At 44.4% G+C, this 27,841-nt stretch overlaps 1 protein-coding gene across 2 annotated transcripts; it reads right to left on the bottom strand.

Moving 5' to 3' along the window:
- Nucleotides 1–799: 799 nt before the first annotated feature.
- On the bottom strand, nucleotides 800–27,661 carry corin (corin, serine peptidase). Of its 2 annotated transcripts, XM_082526460.1 has the most exons (24): nucleotides 27,318–27,661; nucleotides 25,110–25,260; nucleotides 21,500–21,820; nucleotides 18,952–19,063; nucleotides 18,625–18,729; nucleotides 17,039–17,262; nucleotides 15,869–15,982; nucleotides 14,765–14,872; nucleotides 13,838–13,948; nucleotides 12,180–12,302; nucleotides 11,569–11,676; nucleotides 10,419–10,650; nucleotides 10,170–10,312; nucleotides 9,972–10,079; nucleotides 9,757–9,870; nucleotides 9,544–9,654; nucleotides 9,070–9,193; nucleotides 8,258–8,386; nucleotides 7,951–8,000; nucleotides 6,563–6,749; nucleotides 6,323–6,485; nucleotides 6,137–6,245; nucleotides 4,816–4,949; nucleotides 800–4,735 (listed from the first exon to the last, which is right to left on the bottom strand). In XM_082526460.1, the coding sequence occupies exons 1-24, from the start codon at nucleotides 27,378–27,380 to the stop codon at nucleotides 4,553–4,555; spliced, it is 3,327 nt and encodes a 1,108-aa protein (XP_082382586.1). In that variant the 5' UTR covers nucleotides 27,381–27,661; the 3' UTR covers nucleotides 800–4,552. The 2 variants fall into 2 exon arrangements, with proteins under 2 accessions (XP_082382586.1, XP_082382587.1); XM_082526461.1 differs by lacking the exons at nucleotides 25,110–25,260; nucleotides 27,318–27,661 and having other exon boundaries at nucleotides 18,952–19,059; nucleotides 21,500–21,586.
- Nucleotides 27,662–27,841: the final 180 nt, after the last annotated feature.

The following is a 27,841-nucleotide window of genomic DNA, read 5'->3' as shown; positions in this document are numbered from 1 at the left end:
CTGACACTGCGAGTAAATGAGCAATGCTTCATATGTTTATATTTTTTTACTGCAGGACAGCAAAGTGGTGATACCACAATGATGATACCCCCACTGCCATCTTTTTCTGTGGTACCTTCTTCAGGTTATTTCCACCTCTGTTCTTGGTGGGATCTTTGCAGCACACTCGGAGACGTGGGTTTCATCTGTTCATAGACAGTTTGCTTGGATTTAAATGATCTCCTGGGTTTTTAGAGAATATTTGTTAGCACTGATCTTGTGTTTGAAATACTTTGTGAGCAAAGCAAAGCAACACATTCACACATTGTAATTGCACTCGAAGTGTGGTTTCTGTGCTCAGTCTTTGTCAGCTAACAGACTTTCTCTGTCTTTATTTATTGGGGAAGGGACCCTCTACAACCCAGACAACTAACTCCAGGTAGCTTTTGAAGGAAGCACAATTGATAAAAATGTGCACCTGTTTGTGTAGCAAGCCTATTGGGACGGTGCTCGTCTTTAACTAAACCAGTGTGTTTTTAAGGCTTTTTATTATTACCAGAGCACAGTTCTCCAGTCTGAGCACATTCTATTTAATCTCCATCTAAAGATACTTCTGACACTCAACATCTCCATTATTTATCTCTTTTTCTGGACTAGAGGAAGTGGAAAGAGACGTGACGCCTCTGCAGACACGCCGTGAGTCACATATGCAGTCGCACATTACTTAATCTAAACATAACCCTCGACAAACCTTTCATGACTTGCGTTTAGAGCACTTTAGGTCAAACACACACAGAGGAGAGAGTGTGTGTATAAGTTTATTAGTGTGATACAAGATGATATAAACCAAATATTCACTGTTTACACAAACATTAAAGGCTACAGTCTGTCCATAAAGCATTTGAATCCATATAATCAAACATTACTCATCATCATCATCATGATAACAAAGTCATAACAGCTAAATCAGGAAGAAACAAACACACAGTCCTTACATGTGACTGTGTGCTCACACACACATACACACACACACACTAACAGCCCTGTGTAAGAAGCATGACATACAAAACGCTGTAGAAAAATACTCTTAAAAAACCAAACACACAAAACAACATCAGCAGCAGCAACTTGGAATGTTCTGGATGTGAGTCCGACCTCAGCACAGAAGGTCAACGGGGCAATTCGTTGGGCAACTCTTCCACTGGGTTAACAGGGAGTCAAAATGGGGAGAAGTGCTAAAATGTTGATCTCGCCAAGTGAAACAAATTCACAGCCTCCAATTATTCATTAGTGGACACGATGAGTGAAACATTTCCACCTTAGTTTTAAACTTACGTCTCAGGTTTAACAAACTCAGAGTTTTCACTAAACCTGCTTTCTGAAACAAAAGCCCAGATAACTGCAGGGTGTATTATGACCAGCATTCAGCCTTTTGGAGCCTCTGGTGGAGAAAAACAGGAATCACCGCCTGCATGTCCACTAGCTCCACCAGATCTCCCAGAAGTCTAAGGCTCCAGTCACAAGGCCTAGAGACTGGTTGGCAACCACCGGGCAACCACTGTGTGCCAGGGAAAAATGAGAAGATGTCTTGCAGACAAATTAGGAGGAGTCACTGCAAACTGCTAACAACCAACCATCACGTGGAGATTTTTGGTGGTTCACCTTTGTTGTGACTGATTTCACCTGGCAACAGCTAGCAACCACTTGCCAGCCGATTGAGGAATACACGTTTCCCCCTGTGACCAGAGGTTGCTGAGTGTCTCTAGGCCTGTGTGACTGAGGCCTCAGTATGAGTCAGGGTTTTACTCTGTTGTATTGATGCTTCTTTGCTGTCTGTGTGAGTATTTTTGTCACACATATGAGGCAAACAAAACAAACAAAAACAGTTACCATTAATATTTCAGTGAATTCAGTGTGAGGCAGTTAGCTTAAAGCATAAATGTGGTAAACATGTGTATGTAAATAGAGGCAACACCCCAGTGATCACTCGGAGTACTGCAACAAAGAAAATTCAACCTTTTTTCCCACAACCCTCTCCATGTTTGAAGAGTCATCTAAAAAAACGCCGTCAGAACACGTAAACTGCAAACAAACCGTCCGTTGTGAGTTTTAATGAAGTCTTAATATCTTTTTTCCTCCTTCTAGTTCAGCTACGGTGTGAAAACTGTTACTGTTGAACAGTTCGACCTAAACGGCTTGTAAATACACAGCAAAAGCTAATGTAGCTTAGTGCTAACGCTATGAAAACACATCATTAAACGCTCTATACTGTGCTACATTTGTGCTTCGTACTCTAGCTGGCGCTAATTTGGCAGTTAATCGTTTGTGTTAGTGAGTCTGCTAGCTTTAAACTACAGTCTGACCGTCTGATACATGAGATAAAGCTCATATGTCTTATGTTAACATTTGGATTAACACTAATGTTTCCACATTAGCAATACGTTAAAGTTATACTTCACAGGCAGTTTAAATATTTGCTTTTTTGCGCTTTATCCACTTTGATGAACATTTAGGTTACTTTTAGATAAAAACTGGGTAAAACTTTACTTCAAGTCCCCTGATTTATCATTTATAATAAGCGTGTTATTAACTGTTTACGTTACTAACGATATATCTGTAAGCCAGAAACTTTAAAGGCTAATGATCTGCATTGTTCTAACTTCACCTCTGAAGACATTTTTCATTATCGTAAACAAACATGAATAAACACGGCTTAAAACTACATCGGTGTATGCTATATACAAAAATAAAGCTTGTGTTACATCTTCATGTGCCATTATACAGCACGACTGGGGTCGGGGGGGGTCAGTTAGAGGTTTCTGTCTGAAAGAAAATAAATGTAACTAGCAGCTGCGAGAACAAAGTTACATGTTGACCATCAAAGTTGCCTGATATAAATTGCCAGTGTGGTTTGAAGCACTTTCTGACGCTCACACAGCAGCTTACACTCACACACACACGTACAGTACGACATTGTACAAGTAACAAATTTTTTTTTGTTTTGTTTCTTTTTTTTTTACTGCTAGGCACTATAGAGTGAAGCATTGTGGGAAAATGAGTGCTCGGCTGGTCTGTTTTAGCAGCTTCAGCGCTAAACGCCTTAATATCATTAAAATGTTCGGTTTCACAGCTACAGTCCGGGAAACAGTCCTCAATCTTCTCTGAAATAGCAGATTTAGCTTCTGCTTACAGGATGTTTAGCACAAACACAATTTTGTATCACAGCTGCAAAACTATCATTAATCTGTTAATTGCTGTTATTAAATAATTTTTAAAATAGGGATTAATGAGTTAGGTAAGTAAGTGAATCTATCCTGCTCATTTCCAGCTCCATATTTGTATTCCTTGATGTTTCTAGAGTAGCTGTGCATGAGTCACACTTTATAATAATCCTTCTTTAACTTATACTGGGCCATGTCTGAAACAAGCTGTTTTAGCTCCTCCTTAAGACAATGTTCTTCAGAAACCTTGAGGAGTATTTCCGGCAAAGTAGCCGGAGAAAATGACTGTGAAATGGAGTTTTTCTGCTTTAATGCTGATTTAAAGTTTGAACAAGTAGTTTATGGAGTTCTTGGAAACAGACCATGTGCCATCTGATACACATGAACATCACAATGTTGAGTTTGAACTACTGCTCTAAGTCCTCTCTCACACAGGGCTGGAGGCTGGTTCGCAACCTCCAACCTGCAACTACTTGCCGACTGCACGTCAAACATCACACTTCTATGTTTTCCTTCTGCTTGGCGAGCAGTTGCAGACAAGCTTCGATGCAACCTTTGCAATCTGTTTGGCTTGGACTGATTGAACTGGTCAAACTAGAGGTTTTGAGCAGCATCTTTTTAACCAGTTTCACCCATCCAACTCCAGTAACCACTCACCAGCTGATCTGGGGATACACTTCTTTGAGTAGTTGTTAGGTCTGTGTGAGGATAGTGTAGTTTGTGACAGAAGCAAAAAGCTGTGAAATGAAACCACTGCTGAATGTCTCATGATGGAGTTTAACCAGAGTTTAAACAGACTTTACTGTTTACCTTACAATATAAAGCATCTTGATGTATCTGTTGTTGTGATTTGGTTCTATATAAATAAAGTTGAACTGAAATAAATTGAATTGAAAAGTGAAAGTGTCCTGGGTGTTTTCTGTGACTTCAGTTAGCTGAGATGAAGCCCAGCAGAGGAACTGCCGTCTTTGATGCTTCGTCGTTTTTTCAGCCCCAGGAAGTTTAACGGTTGGTTCGAACTACATAATTTAAAAGTATCTTGGTATAAAGTCCAGCATGAAGCACTGAGCGTTGGTTAACCGTCACAGAGGTTATGTTTTTGTTTCTGTGATGTTTGTAGGTTTGAATGTGTCGAGTAATAAAAACAATAAGGTCAGAGTTCAGTGACTGATTGTATGGATGTAACTTTCAATCACCGACAACATCAGCTGCTGCTCACACAGCGTCTGAAGGCTATCAGTATAGGCACAGGTTAAGGAACTGAACGTGTGTTGTGGCTGATGATGACATCACTTCCTTCTGGAATGAATGAGAGCTTGGAGCAGGAAGTGTCAGGTGAGTGAGCGTATGTGTCAGTCGGTCAGGTATGTGTGGATGTAGATCTGCTGTTGGATCCAGGGGGTGAAGTGCGTGACGTTGCTGTAAACCCCGGGTCCGAGCACTTTACTGAAGCACACGCTGCCCCACGACGTCAGGCCGAACAGCGTCCAGCGACCGCTGCTCTCCTCACACACCAGTGGGCCGCCGCTGTCACCCTGAACACACACGTTAAACACACACACACTGAGAAACTGTGTGGCCTCGGTACTTCATGCTGGACTGGTGCAGATGTTACCATGCAGGAGTCGACGGTTCCAGCTTCATAGCCGGCACAAAGCATTCTGGGAGTGATGGTCTTCATGTCGAAGTAGGACTGACACTGAGACAGAGAGATGATCCGGACCTCCCCTTCCTGCAGTTTAAAGGGCACTGCACACAAACACACAGGATGAAGAGGAGGCTTTAAATATAATAAGAGCGCTAAGGCTCTCGAAGTACTCTGAGCTTTCCTTTCACAGGACGTTAAAGCTCAAAGATCAGAAGGAATGAGCGCTGTTTTCACACGGAGGACGCTCTTGGCGACTAACAAGAGCACGTCTTTTATGTCGTTTTGTTAGTTCCAAGTGTCCTTGGACATAAAAATGAACTCCGAGTTGCCCCTGATGCATCCACTGGTGTCTAAGTGTGTAAATGTAAAAGCTGCCTAGGCGTACATAAAATCACTGCATGAGTGCATGATTAGGTGATTGAGACGTGGAGTAGAAAGCGTTTTGAGCACTTAAATTGAGTGAAAAGGCAGATTATGATTATGATTATGGAGACTGAGGTGAAAATAGAATAAAAACGATAGACTTGGTGTTATTTTTGGAGCCACCTGTGTGACCCTTCTGAAACATGCTGGTGTGTATCTGGTGGAACATCAAATATTTTCCTGAGTGGAAACAACCAGCTGCAGCAGCTGCATCGGAGCTGGAACGCGACCCGGCCACGCCTGGAGCATTCCCAGGATCGGCGTCGGTCCTGTGACACACGTGTGGGTGCAACAGTGAGACCAGACGCGCTCCGAGCTCGTCACATTTCAATCCACACAATATCTTTGATAAGCTACGCGAAGAGTCTTCTTGCTTAACTGCTAGCTAATCTGAAATGAATGAAACTAGTTTGAGAGTTTAATGAAACATCAGTTACAACTTTACAAGCAGGAGAAAGCTTTGTAGTTTCAAACCAAGCTGCATGATTTCAAGTTTATGTAACTTTCGCGGGGATGGAGTCTAGATTTAGAGCGCTTGAGCACAGAGCAGCATGAGAAAGTGAGTTACATCCACTCTCTCTCAGAGTGAATCTGAATAACGAGGGCAGAGCCTCTCTGACTCGGCTCGTTCTTTCTGCTTTCAAAAAGAGCTGCCGGCCTGATGTTTTTCAACCAGCAGATGAAGACAGAGAGCAGGACTCTGCAAAGTCTAAATGCACCGACTCTACGTGACGAGAATAAAACTCTGGTAGACGAATGATTGAAAGATGTGTGCGTGCCTACTTGTGCTGCAAGTACAAAAAGCGAGTTTAGTCTAAGGTTAGGAGTGGGATACGGCCAAAGACTGAAGTGTGTATGTACTCACTCCTGTTGCCCATGTGACCCCAGCCGGTGATGTAACAGTAGGAGTCGGGTAAAGGCAGCTGGCCCGGCTGAGGAAGACACACCGGTCTGACGAAGGTCGTCTCCTCAATCTGCAAACATTAACACGCCTCATCAGTCCAGTGCGATTACAGCTGATACTCGATCCTGTGCAGCAGCACGCTCTGACCTCAGAGTCCAGCTCCACTATACTGATGTCGTAGTCCACCACCGCCCGGTTGTAGCGCGGGTGTACGATGATGGAGCGCACCCCTCGGCTCTGACTGTGAGCTCCTGGGTGGTCCAGGTTGTTAATGCCCAGCACCACCTTCCACAGGTCTGCACTCTCTCTCCTGTGACACACACACACCGTTAGTGTGTGAGGTTAAAATAAAATGTGGCTCACTGACGACACATCCTGAAGACTTACCCCTCGAAGCAGTGCGCGACTGTCAGAGCCCACTTCCGGGCGATGAGGACGCAGCCGCAGACGTGTCCGCTCTGACCGCTCTGCAGCGAGCACTGCCAGGGCCACGCCCCCCGCCGGGACACCCGGCCACCCAGAATCCGCTTCTTCCTGTGAGGGTGAAGGCCCACCGCCTGGCGTAGACCGCACTCTGACGGCAACAAAGAGACAAAGTGGATTTGTTTATGATGAGCCATCCAACCAGCAACCTCACAGCCTGCAGTTCCTCCAACGTCCACTTGAGGCTCCAAAAGGGCAACAGCCCACATAGACTCCCGTGTTAAATGTCCACTTTACACCAGAAACAAACATGTTTACAGCCTAATACAGAAAACGGCTTTGGTCTCTGATGCCATGTTAATTATTAAAGTTATATTCATGGGGGCGTGGCCTCTTTGGCTGACAGCAGGACGGCGACTTGAGTTCCTGAGCTGTGTTTGTACAGTTGGAGCCTTTTTGAAGCATTTTTAATGCAATTATCTGATAAATAATAATAATAATGATGATAATAATAATATTGATATACCTGGTGTGTGGTTAATTGTACTAACAGATCGTCACTTCAGGCTCCAATATGGTGGCAGCCATACAGTTATAAGGTAAAGGCTTTAAAATGACGAGGCCTCTGCATCACGCTGTGATTTATACAATCTATAATTGTTATGTCTGCTTCAGTCAACCTACAGACAACCTGCAGGTTGTGACAGAGAACGCAGTATAATTGGTCAGAAGGTGACCATCTCTGGAATCTGACAGTCAACATCAGTCAGACAGCAGCTGGACGTCTGAACTCCAAAATACCAAACTACACTGAAACCTTGAGTGCAGGTCCAGCTGTTGATCAGCATCAACAGCTGGGCCTCATACATAACGGTGTATAAGTGACTGTAGCGCTGAATGTGGCTGCTTTGACAGTTTTTGAGATTAAACTTTTAAATTTGAGCTCCATCTGTTGGTAGCAGGAGGAGTGACAGTGCTGATCTACTCCTGCTCATACAAAGTACCTCCGTTTGACTCTTCAACTCAACTACAGTAGCTTCAAAATCACACTTCTTTATCTCACACTCGGCCTTTGCGCAGCCCCTTAAAAACAGGCATTTTTAGCTCCATCCTTTACAAGTCAAACCCTGAATGGCTGGAACATCAGAGATAACGATATAGATGCTCTCTGTGACATCATACAGAGCCAGAGCAGAAAAAAAACCATTATTGACCTCATAATTATTTTATGAGCATCCACCACCAGAGCAAGACTATGAGGGAAAGGTTAAACACGTCCACTTTAACATGCTTCTACAAACACACTGATTTGAGAGAAATCAGTAAGTAAGGGATAAAAGAAGAAGGTTTACCTTCTCTGGTACACAGGACTGAAACTCTCTGCCTGGAGTGACACGCATGACTGCAGGACAGACAGAGAAACATCTGTTATAAACACATCACCGCGACACCAGCTCACAGTGATTCTTCAAAACAGCCAGGTAAGACAACATCCTGCCTGAACAGGTGTCCTGTTTCCTGCCTGATGGGCTCAGCCCAGATACTGCAGACAGCTTTTAACATCAGTGACCGGCAGATAAACTCAATGCTGGACTGAGGCCCTCTTATTAAATCAGCCTCAGTTTGGTCTCTTTGACCGACTCACCACAAGCTTCTTACCTTCTCTTTTCCAGCCGGGCCTGCAGAGCAGAACCGTTCCTCTGGTGCCACTCGGGGTGGACGTGTAACCAGCGTCGACGGCCTTGGACGCCGGGCTGATCGGGCACCCTGGAAACAGAGGAGGGAACCCTGCAGAGACAAACACAATATGCTTATTCCATCAGAAACTCAGAAATGCTCACACTGCAGGAAACAATGTGTTTGCTTTGGGTCAGTGAAGCTGTCTGGGTGGAGTGTGCACGAGACAGAACGCCGAATTCACCTGACAATTACCTGCTCTATTCTCACAGAATAAATCCACAAATAATTACTTTTACAAGGATAAATCTGACAGGATAAAGCCCATCTGTGAGTCAGACATCTGTTTTCACCTCCAGCTCCTCTGGGTAATGTCTACAAAGATCAATGCCTCCAGTGCACGTCTAAAAACTACTTTTAGATGGTTTGTGTATGTATTTAGAGTTTCCCTCAGAATAACGTGTCTCCAGTCAGTTTCTCATCCCGAGGGCAGACTCCAACTCCACTGTTCTGAACTGCAGTAACTGAGCCGTCTCAAAACTGATTTTCAGAGCAGAGGACAGTCTGAGCCTGTCAGCTGCAGTCCGGGATGATGCAGCTGGAGTCGGAGGTGAGATTCTGAACGAATATCAAGGAGCTGGTCAGCCAGGCGGGGAAACACAAGACAGGAAGTCCAACTGGATGTTTTTACTTCACACTTTGGGGACTCGTCTCATTTCTCTCCACATCATAAATAAAAATATTTGAATGTGAAGAAAGTCTTTAATAACGTGTGCGTGTGTTACTAACCTTACCCTAGTCCCAGCTGGTTGCAGGTCAGTTCGCTCAGCTCGTCGTTCCACTCATCTGCACAGACCTGATACTCTGCCGCCGTCTTAAACACCGTCAGCACAGAGCCCGATCGATCGGACAGAGACACTGCAGAGAGAACAGATCAGCGCATGTTTGGGTAGTAAATACTCATCAGAGATGAAATACTGTAAAATATTTAGAAGTCACGTCCGAAATTCCTTTTTTTAAAACCAGTAAATAAATGTTCCCTCTGCAACTTTATCATGTTGAACTTCACTTTACGCAGATGATACACAGCTTCCTACTACAAATACTCTCTGCTGTTTCATCATTATCAATAGTTAGTGAATGTATAAATAAGCAGACACAGAGAGTGATTTTGCAGGATGAAAAGTAGAAGGACCAAAGCTGCACTCAGGTGTCCCTGTTAACATATTAAAGAACAACCCAACGTTTTAAAAGTGGGACTATCCTACCACAGTTCCATTCGTCGGAGCTGTCTGAGCAGTGCTTCTTTCCATCACACCACAGAGTGCGATGGACACACTGATGGTTGTTACAGGAAAGCTCGTTATCCCTGCACACCGCTGAGGAAATATGAATGGATATCATTAATAATACAGTCAGGAAGGGGATTGTTGGCCCAGCGCAGAACAAAACATAATAACATCAACATCAGGGAGTCTTACAGCAGTTGGTCTCGTCCACCAGCTGGGGGCAGTCTGGGAACCCATCGCAGATCATGCTGGCTTTAATGCAGACTGTGCTGCCGGGACACTCCCACAGAGCACGCTCAGAGCAGCCTGACAGACAGAAAGGTGAGATCATGACCTGCTGCACTAAACTGCTGAAGCATTCGTCTCGATGAGGCCGCGGCGGCCTCGATGACTCTGACATGACTCACCGCAGTTGTCCTCGTCGCTGTGGTCGTCACAGTCCAGGTGTCCGTCACAGCGTTTGCTTGCCAGCACGCAGCGACCTGACCTGCACTTGAAGTGGCTCGGAGAGCACTCTGTCACCACGAAAACACACATCGAACAGAAGATTTTAGTTTTAGGAGCAGAAAGTTTCAGCGACCGTCTTCGGGACAAACGGAGTGTACCGTCGACTCCGGCCTCTGGCAGCAGGCAGGTTGTGTTTCCTCCCTCCTCTGGAAACTGACTGCAGTCTGAGTCTTCCGGCCACTGCAATCCCACAATGCTGAGCACCGACTCACACTTCTCCTTTGCACTACGACACAACGATCTGCAGGGCGAGAGGGTGAGGACAGAGTGAGAGAAGGAGAGAGGAAAGGTATCTGAAACCTTCCAGAGGAATAAAGTGATGATTAACTAGCTGACTGTGCGCTGACCTGCAGGGCGGCACCCTCTGCAGGCTGACCGGGTCACACTTTGGTACCAGCAGCGTGCAGGCGTAGAACATTAGGTACTGGTAGCAGCCGGTCTGGACCAAAGCGGGGAACAGAGAGGACTCCCAGGACACGGAGCTCTCTCTCTGGGACAGGTGACCCAGGTAGTTGGGGAAGCTGGTGAGGTTGTAGGGCAGATTCATACACAGCTCCAGGCTGATTGGCTCACAGCGAGCTGGGACACAGAGCGCAGAGTGAAGACTAATACGAGAGGGAAACCTACACACTGTCACCCACATAATGCATACGACATGACTAACTTCCATTTTTAGGTTTAAAATACATCCAAGCATGAATCAACTTCAGCCTGTAAGTTAGAAGCTAATTACTTTAAAATGTCAAAATAAAAGCTAAGAAGTAAAAAGAAGGAAACACACAGTGCAGAATGTTTTTAAAGTCATGTAGGAATATGTGAAAATGTGATTTTAAGTGTGTGGGGACTGATGAGACCATTTCCTCAGGAGCTAAATGTTTCTGCTTCATACAGAATTCCAGCTGCTCAAAGCTCTGGACTTCCTTTATTGTGTTTTTCATCTGATAAAGCTCCAGATGTTTTCAGACAATAGCAGGTCTGACCTGCAGACAGGACAGGTTAACAGTCAGACTCTTTTACTACAGAGACCTGCTTTTGAAATATGAGCAAAATGATTTGTTTGCCATCATCATGCTGAAACAATCTTTACAAACAAAACAAAAAAACATCATCTGGATGAAGCAGATGTTGTTCCTAAACATGATGATATGGGTCGGCATTAATGGAGCCTCACAGATGTACCAGGCACAAGCTTCACTGGGCGATTCGCAGTATCAGATTAGGAGTATCAGATTAGGATATTGGATTCAGAAGATGCTGCTGTGTGAACACAGAGGCATCACCGCCTGCATTTTACCATCTGTGCACCTCATTACTGTAACTCCGCATTTTGGGTTAAATAGAAAATTCAACTGGAAACTGAAAGATGAGTTTTTTGTAATTTTACAGCCAAAATTAAAAAGTAAATCCAGGTATGATACTTGGGTGATAAAGGGTTAAATGTGACAAGCTTCTCATTGTCAGATTTATCTTTGTGAGGACAGTTTGTTGATGACTCACTGCAGCTGCTGTTGCTTTGTGGGTCGCACACGGCGTTGCCGCCAGCACACATGGGCTGACAGGAAGTGGCAATACAGCTGGGCTGACCGGGAACACATCCACCCTGACCTGGACACACACACACACACACACACACACACAGGTAAGGCGCTATAGTGGAAATACTGGAAATAGGATGTTGGAGATGTGTGACAGAGGAGGATTGCTGGGACAGGGTGACATGCAGGCAGAAGGTGAGACTTTACAAAGTGAGTCAAACCAATCAAAAAGGCCCTGATAGCTAATGAACTGTGTCTAGTTTGAAGAACAGTCAGTATATATAACAGTTTGGCTCCTGTAACTTGTTTTAAGTTTTAAGAATCTGCCTCTGTGCAGGAAAGCTGCTTTATGAATAAAAGTGTTGTCTTGTGGTGACGATTAGGATGTGATTAGCTTTGAAAATGAATTATTATCTTAGTCATTAGGGATCTAAGATTTACCAAGTCATGTGTGAGATGTTTGTTCATCTGAATGATCTTCTGTCTTTTATAACAGCTTTTATGGTCAAAAGGTTAGTTTGTCTGAACTTTCTTTTAGTGTGATTTTGCTTCTAATGACAGACAGAGTCTCACTCTGGTCTACGGTGCAGTTGTCTTCATCGCTGCCATCTTTGCAGTCGTCCTCGCCGTCGCAGCGAAACGCGGAAGGAATGCACTGACCGTTCCTGCACTCCAGCAGACCCTGACTCTTACAAGCTGCAAACACACACACACTTACTGTCATTTTTGATGAGTTATAGTAACACGTGACACAGCAGTAAATCAGCTGAGCGCTCACAAGTTGTCACGTTTCCCTCGGAGTGGAAACCATGTGAGGCAGACTAAAGCTTTCTTCACATTCACTATTCAGTCCTTTCATCTATATGTACATTTGTTCCTGCTGCAGTTCCATTTTTTTTCTTTTAACTGATCCAAAGATGCTGTTTTTTGGTAGTGCACCACATGAAAGCACCACCAGAGGGCAGTGTGTACCACTGGAAAGTTTTGCTGAGCTCAGTGAGCTGTGAAAATGGGAACAACCAGTAGCAAACAAAGTGTAAGTAGTAAGTTGTTTAAATTATGAGCGAAGTTAAACCTCTCATTTCTTAGTTTAAATCCTTCTGTGGTTGTCTATGGACAGTGTTGGGGAGTAACGGAATACATGTACCGCCGTTACGTATTTAAAATACAAAATATGAGTAACTGTATTCCGTTACAGTTACCGTTTAAAAAGGTGGTATTCAGAATACAGTTACTTTGTTGAAATAAATGGATTACACTGCGGTACTTTCCTGTTTCATATTGTCGCGGGTCAGGACTGTTTGGGTTTGTTTGACAGCTACGTTCTGTTGTTCCAGGCGGCAGCGTTACGGTTGCCATGGTTACAGGGCGACGCTCTCTCTCTCTCTCTCTGCGACTGTGTGTTTCCTGGGTGAGAGAGCACCTTTTCGTTGTTGTTGTTGTGCTAAGCTAACAGGCAGAATGCTACAAGCATAGCTCTAAAGAATGTAGCATCATGGGCAGTGTAGTCCGTGCTGCAGGGAGAATGGACTGCCATACACGTTATGGGTCTGTGAGCGCGAGGAGGGAGAAAAAGGGGAGTGGAAAGGTACGAGTTGTCATCGAGGAAAAACGGGAGCTGGAAGCATGTAAATATAATAATAACCACTTCAGCCAAGAAGAGTGCCTGACGAGCCCAGCTGTAAGTAAGCTATTAAGACTCGACTGTACACCGTGTTCGTGTTTTCCTCCGAAAACAATAAGTTCTGTTGGAGCAGCCTTTCAACGCCTCTCTCTGTCTCTCACAAGAAAAGTTGACCCAGACAACAAAGTAAAGCTATTTTTCGGCTATGAGCCGACAGGGACCCCGCCGTATTAGTCAGAGGTCCCTTTACTACAGTTCGGAGTCGCGGACCTTCAGTAATAGTAATAAATCACACAGCAATAGTACATTCACGTTGTTGTAAAAAACATGATAATATATTAAGTAATCCAAAGTATTCAGAATACGTTACCGTCATTGAGTAACGTAACGGAATACGTTACAGAATACATTTTGGGGCATGTATTCTGTAATCTGTAACGGAATACATTTTAAAAGTAACCTTCCCAACACTGTCTATGGAAAAAGTCAGCAGTTGCCATGGCTACTATTTTCCTAATCAATTAAATATCGATTTGAACACAACTTTAGATTAATCACCAGTTATAAACATGACTGATGTCTCAAAGCTAAGCTAGCTGTCACTCACAGCAGTTGAGTTCGTCGCTCTTGTCCAGACAGTCGTGGTCCCCATCGCAGAGCCAGTCTCTGGACACGCAGCGCCCATCACCACACCGGTGCTCCCGGGCCACATCACACACTGTAAACATACAATTAGCTACACTCAGATAAAATAAATAACATGAACGACCTCCAGAGTCTGGACTGAGCTAATCTTCTATTAACATTTAACATTACAGTTAAAGCCTTTATTTAAAGGATAGGGATACAAAGACACGATATGAAATGATGAGACTCGGAAATTTGATTGATTTAATGCTCTAAGTGCTCCCTTTTGTCCCTATCCTGGATCTTTAGTGTCCCAGAGAGGGATTAGATACTGTTATATCCTTCTGCTGGTGAGGGATATCAGAAGATAGCTGGCTTTAAAGAGGAGCTAAAGTTTGTTCGAGACAGAGGATGAACTGACTGGCTGCACAGAGGACCAAAATAATACTTTTTAAAAAGTTGATTTTGAACTCATGTAAAGCTACTGTAGTGTATGAAGAACAGAAATACAAAGGTAAAAATGAGCAGAGCAGCTCCACTTTTAATGAATTTAGCTTTGTGGCGTTCCTGTAATTTAGCAGTTAGACTGATATGTTGCATTGCCTCAGTGCAGGAATGATAACTGGCTTCGATCTCAGACTGTTTATCTCAGCTGAGCCTGGTGATGCTTTCAGCGTGGGTCCTCACAGAGATACAAAAATGTGTCTCTGTGTGTGTGTGTGTCTGTGTGTGTCAGATGGACAGGTGGTGGATTCCCCCGGTCCACACTTCCCCTCTCTCTGATTTCACAGCTGATCCCGAGCTGCCAAACTGCGTCACCCTGAGTGTGTGATACTCTGTGATGGATGTGTGTGTGTGTGTGTGTGTGTGTGTGTGTGTGTGTGTGTGTGTGTGTGTATGGTCTTACCACAGTTGAGCTCATCACTCAGGTCTCCACAGTCGTCATAGCCGTCGCACACCAGAGCGGGCGAGAGACACCGACCCGTGTTACAGTGAAACTCGCCATCTGCACACACTGATAGAGAGAGAGACATGATCAGCACTTCTTCTTCATGTGTTTTTTCTTTTCATTACACTTTTCCTCGTGCTTTCCTTTATCTCATGTTAGATATTTATTTTTCTTCATAATAATAATCACGTTCCTGAGAGAGCACAGAGTAAAAAAACAGAAGACAGATGTAATGGAACATTTTTTAACAATCCACAAACCTTTTAAATAACCTGTTTTGTCAAATCTTGAAGCTTTTCAGCAGCACTGTGGTTCATTCGACTGATTTCTTTATTTTGTTTCCTCTTGTTTTGTTTCTGGCTCCCTGTTTTTGTTTTGCTTTTTCTTTTCTTCACATTTATGAATGGTTAAGTCTGGCCTCTTTTGCACTTTCTTTTGTCTTTAACCTCTTAAAACCCTAAAAATTATAAATAGTTCTAAATACTAGAAGATGTAGATTTGAAATCAGCTCTCTCGTGCCCCTGCAGTTTGTCTGTTATAACATTTCCATAGGGAATGTGAAACAGGTAAAGACTCCAAATAAAGGATGTGAACTTCAAACTAACGCGTCACAGGAGACCTGATGAATATTGGTTAAACTGTCTCATGTTTAATCTTCTCGTCCTCTCCCTCCTGTCCTCTTCAGTTCTTCCTGTTGTGTTGGTTTCTCACTTTATAGCCGTTTGTCGTTCTTCCTTCATTCGTTGTCATGTGTGACTTTTACAGCCACATAAACCTCTGCTGGTTAAAAGAAGGCTGGGGTCACAAAGAGGGAGAGAGACATTAAAAGACAAAGACAAAACTCTCTCTCTCTCCCCTTTTGCCTTTCTGATAGTCGCTGCCTATAGATTCTTTATATTACCATGGCGACCACCTTTCTGTGACAGAGCGACCATACCACTGTCATCCTCTCAATCACCTGCGAACACCATGACAACGGGCTGAAACGTTTCCTGCTATTTACACAGACCACAATACAGTGTGTGTGTGTGTGTGTGTGTGTGTGTGTGTGTGTGCGCTCACCACAGTGTGTTTCGTCACTCCAGTCATCACAGTCGTTGTGGCCGTTGCACACCAGTTTCTGAGGGATGCAAATCCCAGTCGCACACAAGTAATGATCTTTCCCGCCACATACAGCTGCCAACCAATCAGAGAGAGAGTACAGCAGTGATGTACAACAACGATATTTATTACGTATAAAAAGTTGCAGTCCCTCTAATGTCCACTTGGCCAATAGAGAAACTGTTTTCAGTCACGACCAGAAGTATAACTTAATGAGAGACCGAGACAAAAAATATGAATGCAGATGTAAAGGAAGCCTGTAAGGGTCATTCTATACTCGCACTGCCTCGTGAACAACGTTGATGTGAAAATTGACATCATGTCCACGTTTTGCTAACTCCCATGTCTTTAGGTTGTGTGCCTCTCAGTTTTTGTAAGCTGGCACGATGTGGTTTGAAGCTGGTTCGAAGACACGAATGTGTGACTGTGTTGGTTTTTACTGCAGTTTTAATGTCTCAGTATCATTATTAGAAGCTCGGAGTTTCACAGATATACAGACGGGGAAGTTGTACAAGTTTGAATACATGAGACTTTGTGGAAAAAAGACTTTGGCTACATGCATCGTAATAGCTAGCATAAATGGAAACTGTATTTACTGGTGACTTCAAGATCTCACCTGAAAACGTTCAAACCCAAATCATTTTTACTCAGTGCAGTAACCAGCAGATTAACTGTGAGAACAGGGCGTCACAGACTGTTTTCAGGTTGTGGAGTTCCACAAGGCTCTATCATTGGTCCTCTACCTTTTATTCAGATTCGAATCATATTCTTGTCTAAGTCCATTTCCACAAACTCCCATTTTAAAACTTTATAGGAGAAATTAACATGTTTACTACAAAAATAGGTCAAAAACTGGTCTCTGTAGATAACGATTATAACAACAGGTGGAAATTTCATTCACCTTTAAGAAGTTTAAGGCTTAAAGTTTGTACTATTACAGGTCAGGTGGATGATAGCTGCTAACTGGAGTTCCTGACCTGGACTCTGGATTGAGTTTGGAGCCTTTAGAATGTTTTAATGACATTATCTGAGCTAATACATTAGCTGATTGGCTCATTTTTCCAACTGGCGGTCCCTGAGGTCTGAGCTCCAGTTTTTGAGTGAAGGATTTTATGTGTGGTTTGTACTCACAGGGTTTCCCTTTAATCTGTCGCGGTGTGTAGCAGGCAGGTGACGTGAGGAGACCTGTTGGCGAAGGTGATGATGGTGATGACGGTGGTGACAAAGCAGAGGTGGTGTTGCTGAACTGGGAGCAGCGCAGGAAGTCAGGCCAGGAGGCGTTGAACATCTGTAGGACTGGCTCGCAGCCTTCTCTCGCTGCCTCGCAGAAAGACGCACAGGGCAACACGACCGTCCTGCACACACACATACGCGGACGTCAGGGAGCAGTTAGCTGGTAGCATCATTAAAACATTAAAAGTCCCATAATCCTCCTGTCAGAGGTCGTCTGGAGTTGAAACCACTGACACTGAAGGTGTGTGCGTGCGTGTGCGTGCGTGTGTGTGTGTGTGTCCTCTGAGTTTGGAGGGTGTGAGGGTGTTATTATTAGCCATATACACACATACAGCTGCTGTCCCACTTACTGTGTGAACAGCTGAGTTTCATGTTCTTGTTTGTGTTTTATAGGAAGACAAAGTTCAGTCTTTGCTGAATGTGCTGGAACTGAAAGACAACATTCGCATTAGAGATTCAAGGTTTAGGTAAACTGAAAGAAGCTGCTCGGCACTGTGAGGCTTTTAAAGAAGGCCTGAGCATTTTGGTACCTCCAACATTCCTGACGGTCACCTGACAGCTTTGGAGAGATGCACTTTATTCTGTGTCTTATCAGACTGTAGCTTCCTCCTATGGTTTGGTTGTTGTCAGCAGCAGCTGGACATTCGCTGAAACTAATCCAACATGCTGTCGTGCTGTTTGAACAAAGCAGCATGCTAGGGAACGAGGACAGGGAAGAAGAAACGCTGTTTCACTCTGGACCGAGTTTGCACCTGGAGCCTCTGGCACTGTGCTAAAAGCTGAAACTGAGACATAATAAGGGCGCCACCTGTTTGAGCGTGCAGCGCGCTGACGGTTTATTAATGCCCTGGGATCTCCCCTCACCCTGAGCAGCAGAGCAGCTGGATAGTGTTGCTGATGAGAACATTTGACACTGCGATCAAACAGCAACCTAACACTGAGCTCTAATTGTCTAATTATGAGTTTTATGAGTGTCCAGAGACGACTGTGATATCTGAGAAACAGATAAGACCATATTTCAATCTTCTCAAAGTTCCACTCAGGGTTCAAGCTGCTTTTCTAGTCACAGCAAAGAAGCTTAAAGATAATATAAGGGACAATCTGTGGTAACAAGTAAAGGAGCAAACATCAGCTTCAGTTCTGGACAGATTAAAATAGGTGGACATGTTGTGGATTGAGAAGAAGCAGACAGCAAATAAACAGCTTGCACGGTGCAGCAGGACTTGTTTTTTCTCACCACCTTTCTCTTAATATAAATAGTTTCTATATTTTTTAGTTTTTTATGTTTGTCGTCTGGTCAGAGCGGCCCTCCAGCTCACATCAGACTCTTCAATCAATCTTCAATCCCAGGTCAAGTCCAGAAAGGTTGACACTGACGACTCCACAGCAACGAGCTGCTTATATGGAAACTGGAGAGGCTGTGAAATAGGCCAAGTAAGGTCTGTGTATGGAAATAGCTGACTGTAGGTTTGTGTGTGTGTTACCTGTTGTGTGTGCCGTCAGCTGCGATGCACTCGGGCAGAGCCAGCGAGCAGCCAAAGAGCATGATGTGTCTGTAGCATGAGAGTCTGCTGAGGTAGCTGAAGAACCTGAAACACACACACTGGCGTTCAGTCACCGCCGGGAGCCCAGCTAACACTCATCTACTCATCGATTCACTGATGAATCGTTTGGATCATTTAAATGTTAAAAGTAATGAAACCCTGACATGACACAACCTGAGGTGATGCCTTTAATTGTGTTGTCTTCTTTTCAGTATGAAATAGCTGTCTGTAGACAATTCAATGACTTTTAGTGGAAGTAACTGTTACCTTAGCAACATGTCCACCTCTGAGCTCTTCACCACGGCGACGGAGGAGGACAGCCACGTCTGATTGTAGGGCAACATGTGACACTGAGGCTCCACGATCAGCTGACAGCTACCTGCACAGAGACAGCTGGTCACGAGGATCAAACCCTGAACGCTGCCCCTGCAGGCTGCTGTCGTCATTACAGCCTCGTTATAAAACATGCTTATGTTATAGTTTCTAATATTTTATGCTTCTCAACAACAACTTTTTGGCGCATGTTTGGTTTTCACAGATCTTTGTTTTATTAGTGATATTTCACTTCATTGTTGCCCATGGCGTGATGTGTTTGGTGGACGTTGAGCAGTAGGAGTCCCTGAACTGGTCCCTTGGATTGTGTTTGTTCTGTTGGAGTCTTCAGGAGAATTTTGATGGCTGCTCTGGAGGTAACTGCACCAGCAGCGTCTGGTGGCTAAAGTTTGCTGATCTTGTAAAAATGATGGCAAACAACACTGAGACCAAAACCAGCAGGTGAAATTCACAGTTATCAGATTTGAATCCACTGAAATCTAACCTGTCGCTGGAGTCAGACAGGTTTATATTTTTTACACCTGTAGCTCCCGTAACTCCTGAACCATTTGGTCAATTGAAAGAATTCCAATGGTTCCTGAAAGCAGTGAAATTCGGGTCATTACAGTATCACAGGCATGGTGCTGCAGCAGTCAAAGGTTGGGTTGAAAGTGAGGGAGTGTGATGGAGCTCTACAGGAAACAGACATTTTATCAGACATTTGAGTTTTTACTGTCTGTTTATTGTTTTGTTTTGCTGTTTGCTTTTTCTTCTCTGGGTTATTTGCCAAGAGTTGGATGTGACGCCCTACTTGGGATTACCATAATAACCCTAATATCACTGAAAAATCTATGCAGAAACATTTGCATTCGGGAACTGTTGAATTCTTTTGACTGTGCCAGTGGGTTGGATTGACCTAAAGCCAATGTGAGCACCCGTGCTTAATACGTGTTTGATCTAACCAAAACTGTACTGGTATTTTTCACCTGCATGATTTTCATGGAATGTCAGTGTTTATTTTTAAATACTATGGTTATAATAAAAGAAAAACAATCTTTCGTCATAATGGTCAATCTATAATCTAACCCTCACCTGTGGTCACGAGCAGTCAATTCAGTTTAATTTATGTAGCTCCACATCACAGCCACCTCAAAGCAACATAGAGAAAAAACCCCAACAATCAGACGACCCCCTCTGAGCAAGCACTTGGTGGGAAGGAAAAACTCCCTTATAACAGGAAGGAACCTCCGGTAGAACCAGGCTCAGAGGAGCAGCTATCTGCTATGACCAGTTGGGGTGAGGAGAGGATAGCAACCAAAAAAAGGAAGTGACTGAAACATCAGGGAGGCTCCCAGACTGACTGTTAGGGACAAAGTAAGAAGTGCAAACATCTGGTGAGCTGAGCTGCTGCTCCTTCGGAGGAGCCAGCCAATCAGTTTTGGCATCTGATCAGGATGTCCTTTAGAGGTTTTTGGGGACACAGGCAAAAAGGGTACACTCAGAGATTATATAGTAACTGGAAAACTTTGCTATCTTAAAGAATGACTAGAATAAGCTGCTGCCACAGTTCCCCAAAAGAAAATGGATGGACAAAGGAATGGCCGTCTGGATGGATAGATGCTTACAGTAGGCCAAACTAATGCCTTCCAGGATAAGTAAGACCATCCTTCTGAGATTTTTAGGGGCAAATAACTTAGTAAGATAACAAATAACTAATAACAAATGACAGAAAATTGAGGTCTTTCTGTGTTTAAACCTCGCCTGTAATTGGTTGGATTGTCCACAGTTGGATGTATCAATGTCAGTGCTTTAATAAGACACTTGTAGCTAGCATTAGCATGGCAAACAGCCAGGTGACACCACCGACACCTTCAGGGCCTAACTTGTTGTCTCAGTGGGAGAAATCTAAGTCATCAGAGAGTCGGTTAATCACGGAGCGTGACCTTTTTTAACAAGGTGGCCGAACTGGGCAGGAGGTCAAACGTCCACCAAATCTGGTGAGTGTTCAGTGTCCAATCAGAGCGCAGGACAGACTGAGGCTCATTAGCATTCACCTCGACTGCACATTAATACATGGGAACAGACAGAGCGACACTGAAGGACAGCAGAGGAACAGAGAGAGACGGAGACGAGGGGAATTTTAAAATAGCAACCCAACAAACGATTTATCAGCACAGATGCACACACACACTCTCGCTCAGCCCATCAGGTCAGTACAGGAGAGTAGAGGACAGCAGATCTGAATGCAGCTCATCCTCTCCAGCTACTCTCAGGTATCAACTCGTCCAGTCGACACTAATGGAGCCTAATAAGATTTTACTGTTTGACGGGAAAGGACACAACAACAGCAAAAGACAGACGGATAACAGGAAGGACACAGACTGCAGAGGACTGTGGGATTTGTAGTTCATCCTTAGCCCTGGCATTACTCAGGTCTTTTAAAAGCTGCGTACGTTTCCCACAACCCCCTGCTGCTTCCATCTTTCCTGCTCACACCTGATACCTGTGTCGGGTGCAGAGGCGGTGCTGCTCGGCCAAGCGGTGCTCAGCGATGTCACAGAAGCAAGCCAATCAGGGGGCGTTGTGTATGGCTGAGTGGGCGGAGCCTGAGAAGAGGTCACCGGGGGAACGCCGGTGGCGGCAGGTGTGCTCTCACTGCGGTTCTGCGGTGAAGACGTGACGGTTTCCACCGTGAATGAGGAGGAGGGGTAGGGGTCACTTGTGCTGTTGCTGTGGTAACCAGGGTTGCCAAACCCATCGCTGTCGGCGATGGGTTTGGGTGAGGGGAGGAGGCTGGGGTCCAAGTGAGTGCTGCCAAATATACCTGCAGAGGAAGACACAGGTATCAGCCAATCATAGGAGGCGGTTCAGGCATGATTCTGAGCCACACATGAACGTCCATGAGCGTGGCTTCAAGGCTTCAGTTCATGAACGAATGAGTGCTGTGTGGTGTCACACGCTGGATCCACATTTTTCCACAAAAAGTCTGAAATTTCAAATAGTTTTAAGGAAATAACAATTTAATAATTTAGAAGATATAAAAGCTAAAAAGTGCTCTCCTTTCACAGAAACCTAAATCTCTGTATTCTCCAGGCATGGTCACATTTAACCTAAACGTCCATGAACACACTGACTCTTTTCTACAGGTGTGTCATCAATAAAGCACCCCAGAAGCAAAACTCTCAGTTATGGCGAGAATGGAAAATTCCACAAAATGAAGGGACAGGAATCCCAAGTTCTTAATGGAAAAGAAGCTTTTGAGTTGATAAATGTGTTCCCCTCTCTGCTTTTGAGTCTCATTTCTCTTTTATTTTGAAGGTCAGGTCCTTTTTGGCTTTCTCTGTTTTCACTTCCTGCCTTTTTTCTCTTCCTGTCTTGAATATTGCCTTGACAGACTTCATTGTTGCCCCTCGCCCTGCTGGTGTGTGGTTACAGTACATCTTACAGTGTCGATCTCACAGTGAGTCTCTGTTGTTTTGGGTGCATTTTGGACCCCACCCCTTCCTCTCTTCCTCCCTTTGTTACTTTAGAGTTTTTACAGCACTGTTTTTCGTCCCCGGCCGCGTCCGTCTTTATGAACTTGAACAACCTGACATTTCTGGCAAAGAAAAAAAAACTATTAATGAGACAGCACAGCCGTGTCAGACAGAGCTGGTTACCATGGTAATCTTTTTACATATTTTCTGTCACACACAGCCGTGGGTTTCATATTTGCATTTCTGGTATAAATGTTACAAATGAGTCACTGACAGATCATCGGCTTCACCCCCTCAAACACTACACAGCGAATTACTGCCGACATGTGTGAGATTCCTCTCAGCTCAAACAACAAACAAATCAAACGAGGAATTTTCATTTTGCACGTTTGTTACATCAGTTTATGACAGAGACGTCTTCGCGTATGTGAAGGAACATGTTTGCGTACATAAGTCATGCACTTGGAGGTTGTTTTTTTGCAGCGTAAGGAGGGGAGTGGGTGGGCGAATGCGTGTGCTGTAAATATCAGTGGGTACGAGTCCCAAGTGTCTCCCTGAAATCTACACCACATGACTGTGAAACAGGCCACTCATCACTGTATATAAATAATATAGCTACTGATAAACAGCTACTGAAGCTCTGCCTACAGACACAGATCTCAGGTCAGCCAATAAGTCAAAAATGAACGTGAGTGGTCTCTGTTTGACTGAGCAAAGCGGCGCCTGACTTCCATCAAATAAATAAATAAAACTGGTGCCAAAGTGTAAGTCCCACAGCTGGAGCCATTAATCAGAGTGAATGCCACAAGAAATTCAGGAAGGAAATCAAGAAACGGAGCGCTGGGACAGACAGACCTGTCCAGGTGTACCCTGCCGCCGGATCTGTGACAACTTGAATAGGATGGATGGATCCAAAAATGATAGTCGATGGTTTTCAGACTGCGATTTACCGAAAGCCCTCCTTCATTTGCTCTGTGCTCAGGCTGTTTACCTGCATGCAGCAGAGCCATTTCAAAATCATTGGTCAGTAGATCTCGAACTACAAATATGGTTGTCAGACGGTGAGCTGGTGTGAAGGACCAGAGAAAAGCTCTGCAGTGAAGATGAATTAACCAGATTTTATCTGCTGATGTTCTCACGCTGACTTTAATTTGACTAAAACTGAACTTATCATTTTTTATTTGTTGATTAGATTAAAAAAACAGACTGATTCCTTCCCCCCACGCCTGCAGCAGATACAGGAGCAGATATCTGCAACAACCAGGAGTACTAAAAGCTGTCGGTGTGATTGGTTTCCTGCTGCGCTCAGCAGAAAGTTCACTTCACGCCCCTGAGGAGGACACATGTGAGGCTGCGGGCTGCTGCTTTTGATAAAGCTCAGAAGAACACTCTGAAACCTTCTGCTGCTGCTTGTGGAGACTCAACAACACCATCCAACAGTGAGAGCCAGGTGTGCTGTGCACACAGTGTGACTGTGGATCATCGTTCAGTCAGAGGCTGAGAAATAAAAACTGCTGAAGAGTGAATGTGAAGGCTCTCACTCACAGCCTCACATTAAAGCTGAAAACAGACGGAGGCAAGCAGGAGGCACTGCAAAGACCATTAAGTGTGTAATGGGGAGAGAAGCCACACACACACACACACACACACACACACACACTGTGTGCAATGAGTCGCGAAGAAGACAAAAGAAAAACAGCTGCAGAGGGAGAAGAAACCAACGAAGAAGAAAGAGGAGCGGAGCTCTCACTGCGAGGAGAATGAAAATAAGTTCTCAAATTTTTTAAAAAAGTTTATTCATTCAGACAATGTTTGTGATATTTGTGTGTGTGTTTGTGTGTGTGTGTGTGTGTGTGTGTGTGTGTGTGTGTGTGTGTGTGTGTGTTCAGAGAGAGAAATAAGACTGAATTGAATACATTTGAGAAAGAAATGAATCATCAAAGCAGACACGAGAAAATAAAGAAAGGAAGGAAAATCCAGTGGAGGAAGAGAAACGATGAGGGGGGAGGCTGAAAAGGTGATGGAGGTGAAGACCATAGCTGGGGGTGGAGGAGGAAGATGGTGAAGGTCTGAATGGACAGATGCTGCCGCGTCTCTTTTACTACCTGCGTAAATATTTGAAATCCTTTCAGTCTGATCCTCATGCTGATTGGCTGAGGGACTCCCTGCTGTCATGGTGACACACATGCACACTTCTCCTCCTACACACATCAGTCTGTTCTCCGTGCCTCCATCATTCCCCCCTTATCCCTCTGTAGCTCCTCTTCATCGAGAGAAAGGAGGGATGAAGGAAGAAGGAGGATGACTCAGGGGAAAGAAGGAGGACGTAACAGCGACGGAGGGAAAGATGGAAAGCAGGGAGGAAACTAAACTGAGGAACGTAAAAAGAGAAATAATGAAATAAAAGCCAAATAAAAAAGAAGGAATGATGGTGTGAATGGGATGGAAAAAGAAGGGAAAAGGGAGGAAAGAGACAAAGGACGGGTGGAGATTAGAGGACAGAGAAGGAGGGGGATGGAGTGATATCAGGGTCGTGTCCAGACTGAAAGTGAAGGTGGAGTCTTTGTCAGGTCACTGAGAACACCTCTGACCTCAGAGGTCATCAGCCAGACTGTGTGTTTGTGTGTGTGTCTCTACCAGTGAGGACCAGGACGAGCAGCAGGAGGCCGGCCAGCAGGCTCACGGTGGGAATCAGGATGTAGAGGAGAAGCCGAAGGTGATTGGTGGAGCCCAGCTTGTGGGGACACGCCTCCCCGCCCATCCTCGCCTGGGGTCCTCGAGCCAGATTCTTTGTGGGACACAGAGAGACATTCAGAGGACTCATAAAACACCAGGATCCAGGTTATTAGAGCACAAAAGAGGAGGCTTCTGGCTCTATACTGTCTGTTTAGCCCCGCCCCTTCTTCCACTGAAGGTTATTTTTACAGAGAGCAGAGGTGTGGGTGCTCGGGGTGTTTCTGCCCTCTCAGAGTTTCCGTTGGACACGCTGAAGTTATTTTTGAAGAGATATGACAACGAGCCGACACCTGACACCACACAGCAGCCCCCCGCCTTAAATACTGCTCACTCCACCACCCTCTCTCTCTGTGGAGCTGCTCTGTAATGTGCTGATTGGCTGATTCATTACCACAATGTCTGCCGTGCATGTGCATCTGAAAGAGTGTGTGAGAGCTGCAGCTTGGATCATTTTCTTTTTATTGCATGACAATAACAAGAAGCTCACTATTTGGGTTAAATAAAGTACAAACCAAACATGCACGTTATGTACATCTTACACCTTTTAGGACTTTTAGGCGAGGACTTTTACTTTGAAGGGTAAAATTAAGTAAGGAGTAAAATTAAGATCAGAATAACAACAGCTTGGAGTACGATGTGAATCATATATATTTAATCTCTGCAACACATATTTAGAATTGAGCTATTTGTATATATTTTGTAATTTTATTTGTATTTTATTTATTTCAGTCGGTTACTGTTCGTATGTCTTGGGGAAACTGAAATCACACAATCCTCAGGCATCAACCTCTTAAGCCCCAAGCCTACCTGATCTCCTGCATTTTGCCCCCGTATCAGGGGGCGTTGGGCTTAAGAGGTTAATAAAGTAAATTCTTAAAACTGTTCATATTTATTGGTTCTGATATTTTCTGATGCCTGATATATTTAAATCATCAAAAACACCCAGTTTACTGTCACACAACATAAAGAAAACACAGTTTAAATGTCAGCTTTCTACAACATTATCATTATATCTTAATCTTAATAATGTTTTTATTTAAGAAAAAGAGTCAAAAATAATAACTGTTTGTTTTGTTTTGTAAATCACTACGTGATTATTTTAATTATTAGCCGTAGTTATTAAACTTGCTCTAATTCTTCCAGCACTACAACTATCTGTTAATAACTAAGTTTGTAATCATTTAGTCTCCGAAACATCACAAATGTACTGATTAGGAGGACGGCGACGACCGTGTTTAGCAGGTAAACGAGTGCACATCATCAGGTCTGAGAGCTGAGCGTGTGTGTGAACTTTCAGCTGTTTTCTGGATCATCTTGTAGAAACGGAGACGCGTCAGCCACCCGAGGAGCTTCAGCTGGAGCCACAATTAATATGACTTCTTAAATTTTACATCAAAATAAATCAAAGTCTTTATGAATAAACAGAGATCCACGAATCACCCAAACATGATCAAATCTAAGGTGTCATTGAGAAAAGAAATGAAGTTTATTAAGAAGAAATTAAATTTATCAGAGTTATTAATAAAGAAATGAAAGTGTAGCTGGGTGCAGTTTTATAACCATCAGAGCTCACATTCGCTGAAAACTCTACACAGACGGACATCACTACATCACTACACGACATTAAAAGTCAGATCCTGTTTCCTACATGCTTCATGCTCCTGAGCACACCTGTGCCCTCGGGTAAATGTTACTGCAGGAGACAAAAGTGCACTGACTTCTGCACAAATGTGACAGTAACATTTTTTTTATGTTACTGCTTACCTTTTTTGGTAAGCAGCTGATAGATTTTTTTAAACAGAAAATAAATCTGTAATTATTTCTGTGACAGGTTTCAAACAGAGATGACTCAATGAGATTTGACTGAAATAAAACAGAAATAAAAACATATTTGCGTCAGTTTTCTGTTGACGCTTCTCTGATTAAAGCCTTGAAATATCTTTGAAGTGTTGCAGAATAAGAAGAGTCTGCAGCAGCAGCAGCAGCAGCACAGAGAGGCGGAGAGGACAGAGGACGGACACCAAGGACAGCAGCAGAAGCGGGGACAGAGGTAGAGAGAGCTCCGCAGACAGCGGGGACACAGAGAGAGAGAGCGAGGGGGGCACTCACCGCCGCAGTTCCCGCTCCGCTGAAGGTGACACGCGGGCAGGTCTCCAGCCGCGCGGACAACATGACCTGCTGCTGCCCAGCGCCGAGCGCGAGACCATCCCTCTGTCTGCTGCCCGCGAGCTGCTCCGCTAACTAACCGGGCACGAGACACGCTGGCTCCGCCCCTACCCCGTCTCCTCCCCCTCCGCTGTTTACTGTCACACAGCTCAGGTCGTGCCCACGTGAGGAGGTCTTAACGTGGGATTAAAGCTCCTGGATTCAGGTGCAGGGCCGGAGCCTCCTGAGCGCCAGCTTCAAAGCTGCTGCCGCACATGTGCGCTCCTCAGCAGGGGGGACCCGCAACGGGTGCGAGACACCTCCGAAAGTTCTGTCAGGAATACAAACACAAATCAGACTCTGAACTCTCTGGTTACATCTGCATCCACCTGGGGAAGTGGCAGGGAGAGGGTGGATGGGTGGGTGGAGATGGGTCTGCCCTGGAGACAAACAGAAGCAGCATAGAGAGTATGAGATGGGTGGAGTTT

The sequence above is a fragment of the Aulonocara stuartgranti genome (genome assembly GCF_965226115.1).
Source record: "Aulonocara stuartgranti genome assembly, chromosome: 3".
Classification (NCBI taxonomy): domain Eukaryota; kingdom Metazoa; phylum Chordata; class Actinopteri; order Cichliformes; family Cichlidae; genus Aulonocara; species Aulonocara stuartgranti.
Note: the sequence above shows the minus strand (reverse complement) of the source record. Positions and strands in the feature narration are given on the sequence as shown.

Bases quoted from the DNA above. Each gene is read 5' to 3' on its own strand.
- corin (XM_082526460.1), bottom strand. From the start codon at position 27,380: ATGTTGTCCGCGCGGCTGGAGACCTGCCCGCGTGTCACCTTCAGCGGA. The intron at 11,677-12,179 runs GTGAGACTCTGT...GTGTGTGTCCAG, and splicing joins CAACTGCACCGTAGACCAGA to GTCAGGGTGGATGTGTTCCC. The intron at 6,486-6,562 runs GTAAGTCTTCAG...TGTGTGTCACAG, and splicing joins GTCGCGCACTGCTTCGAGGG to GAGAGAGAGTGCAGACCTGT.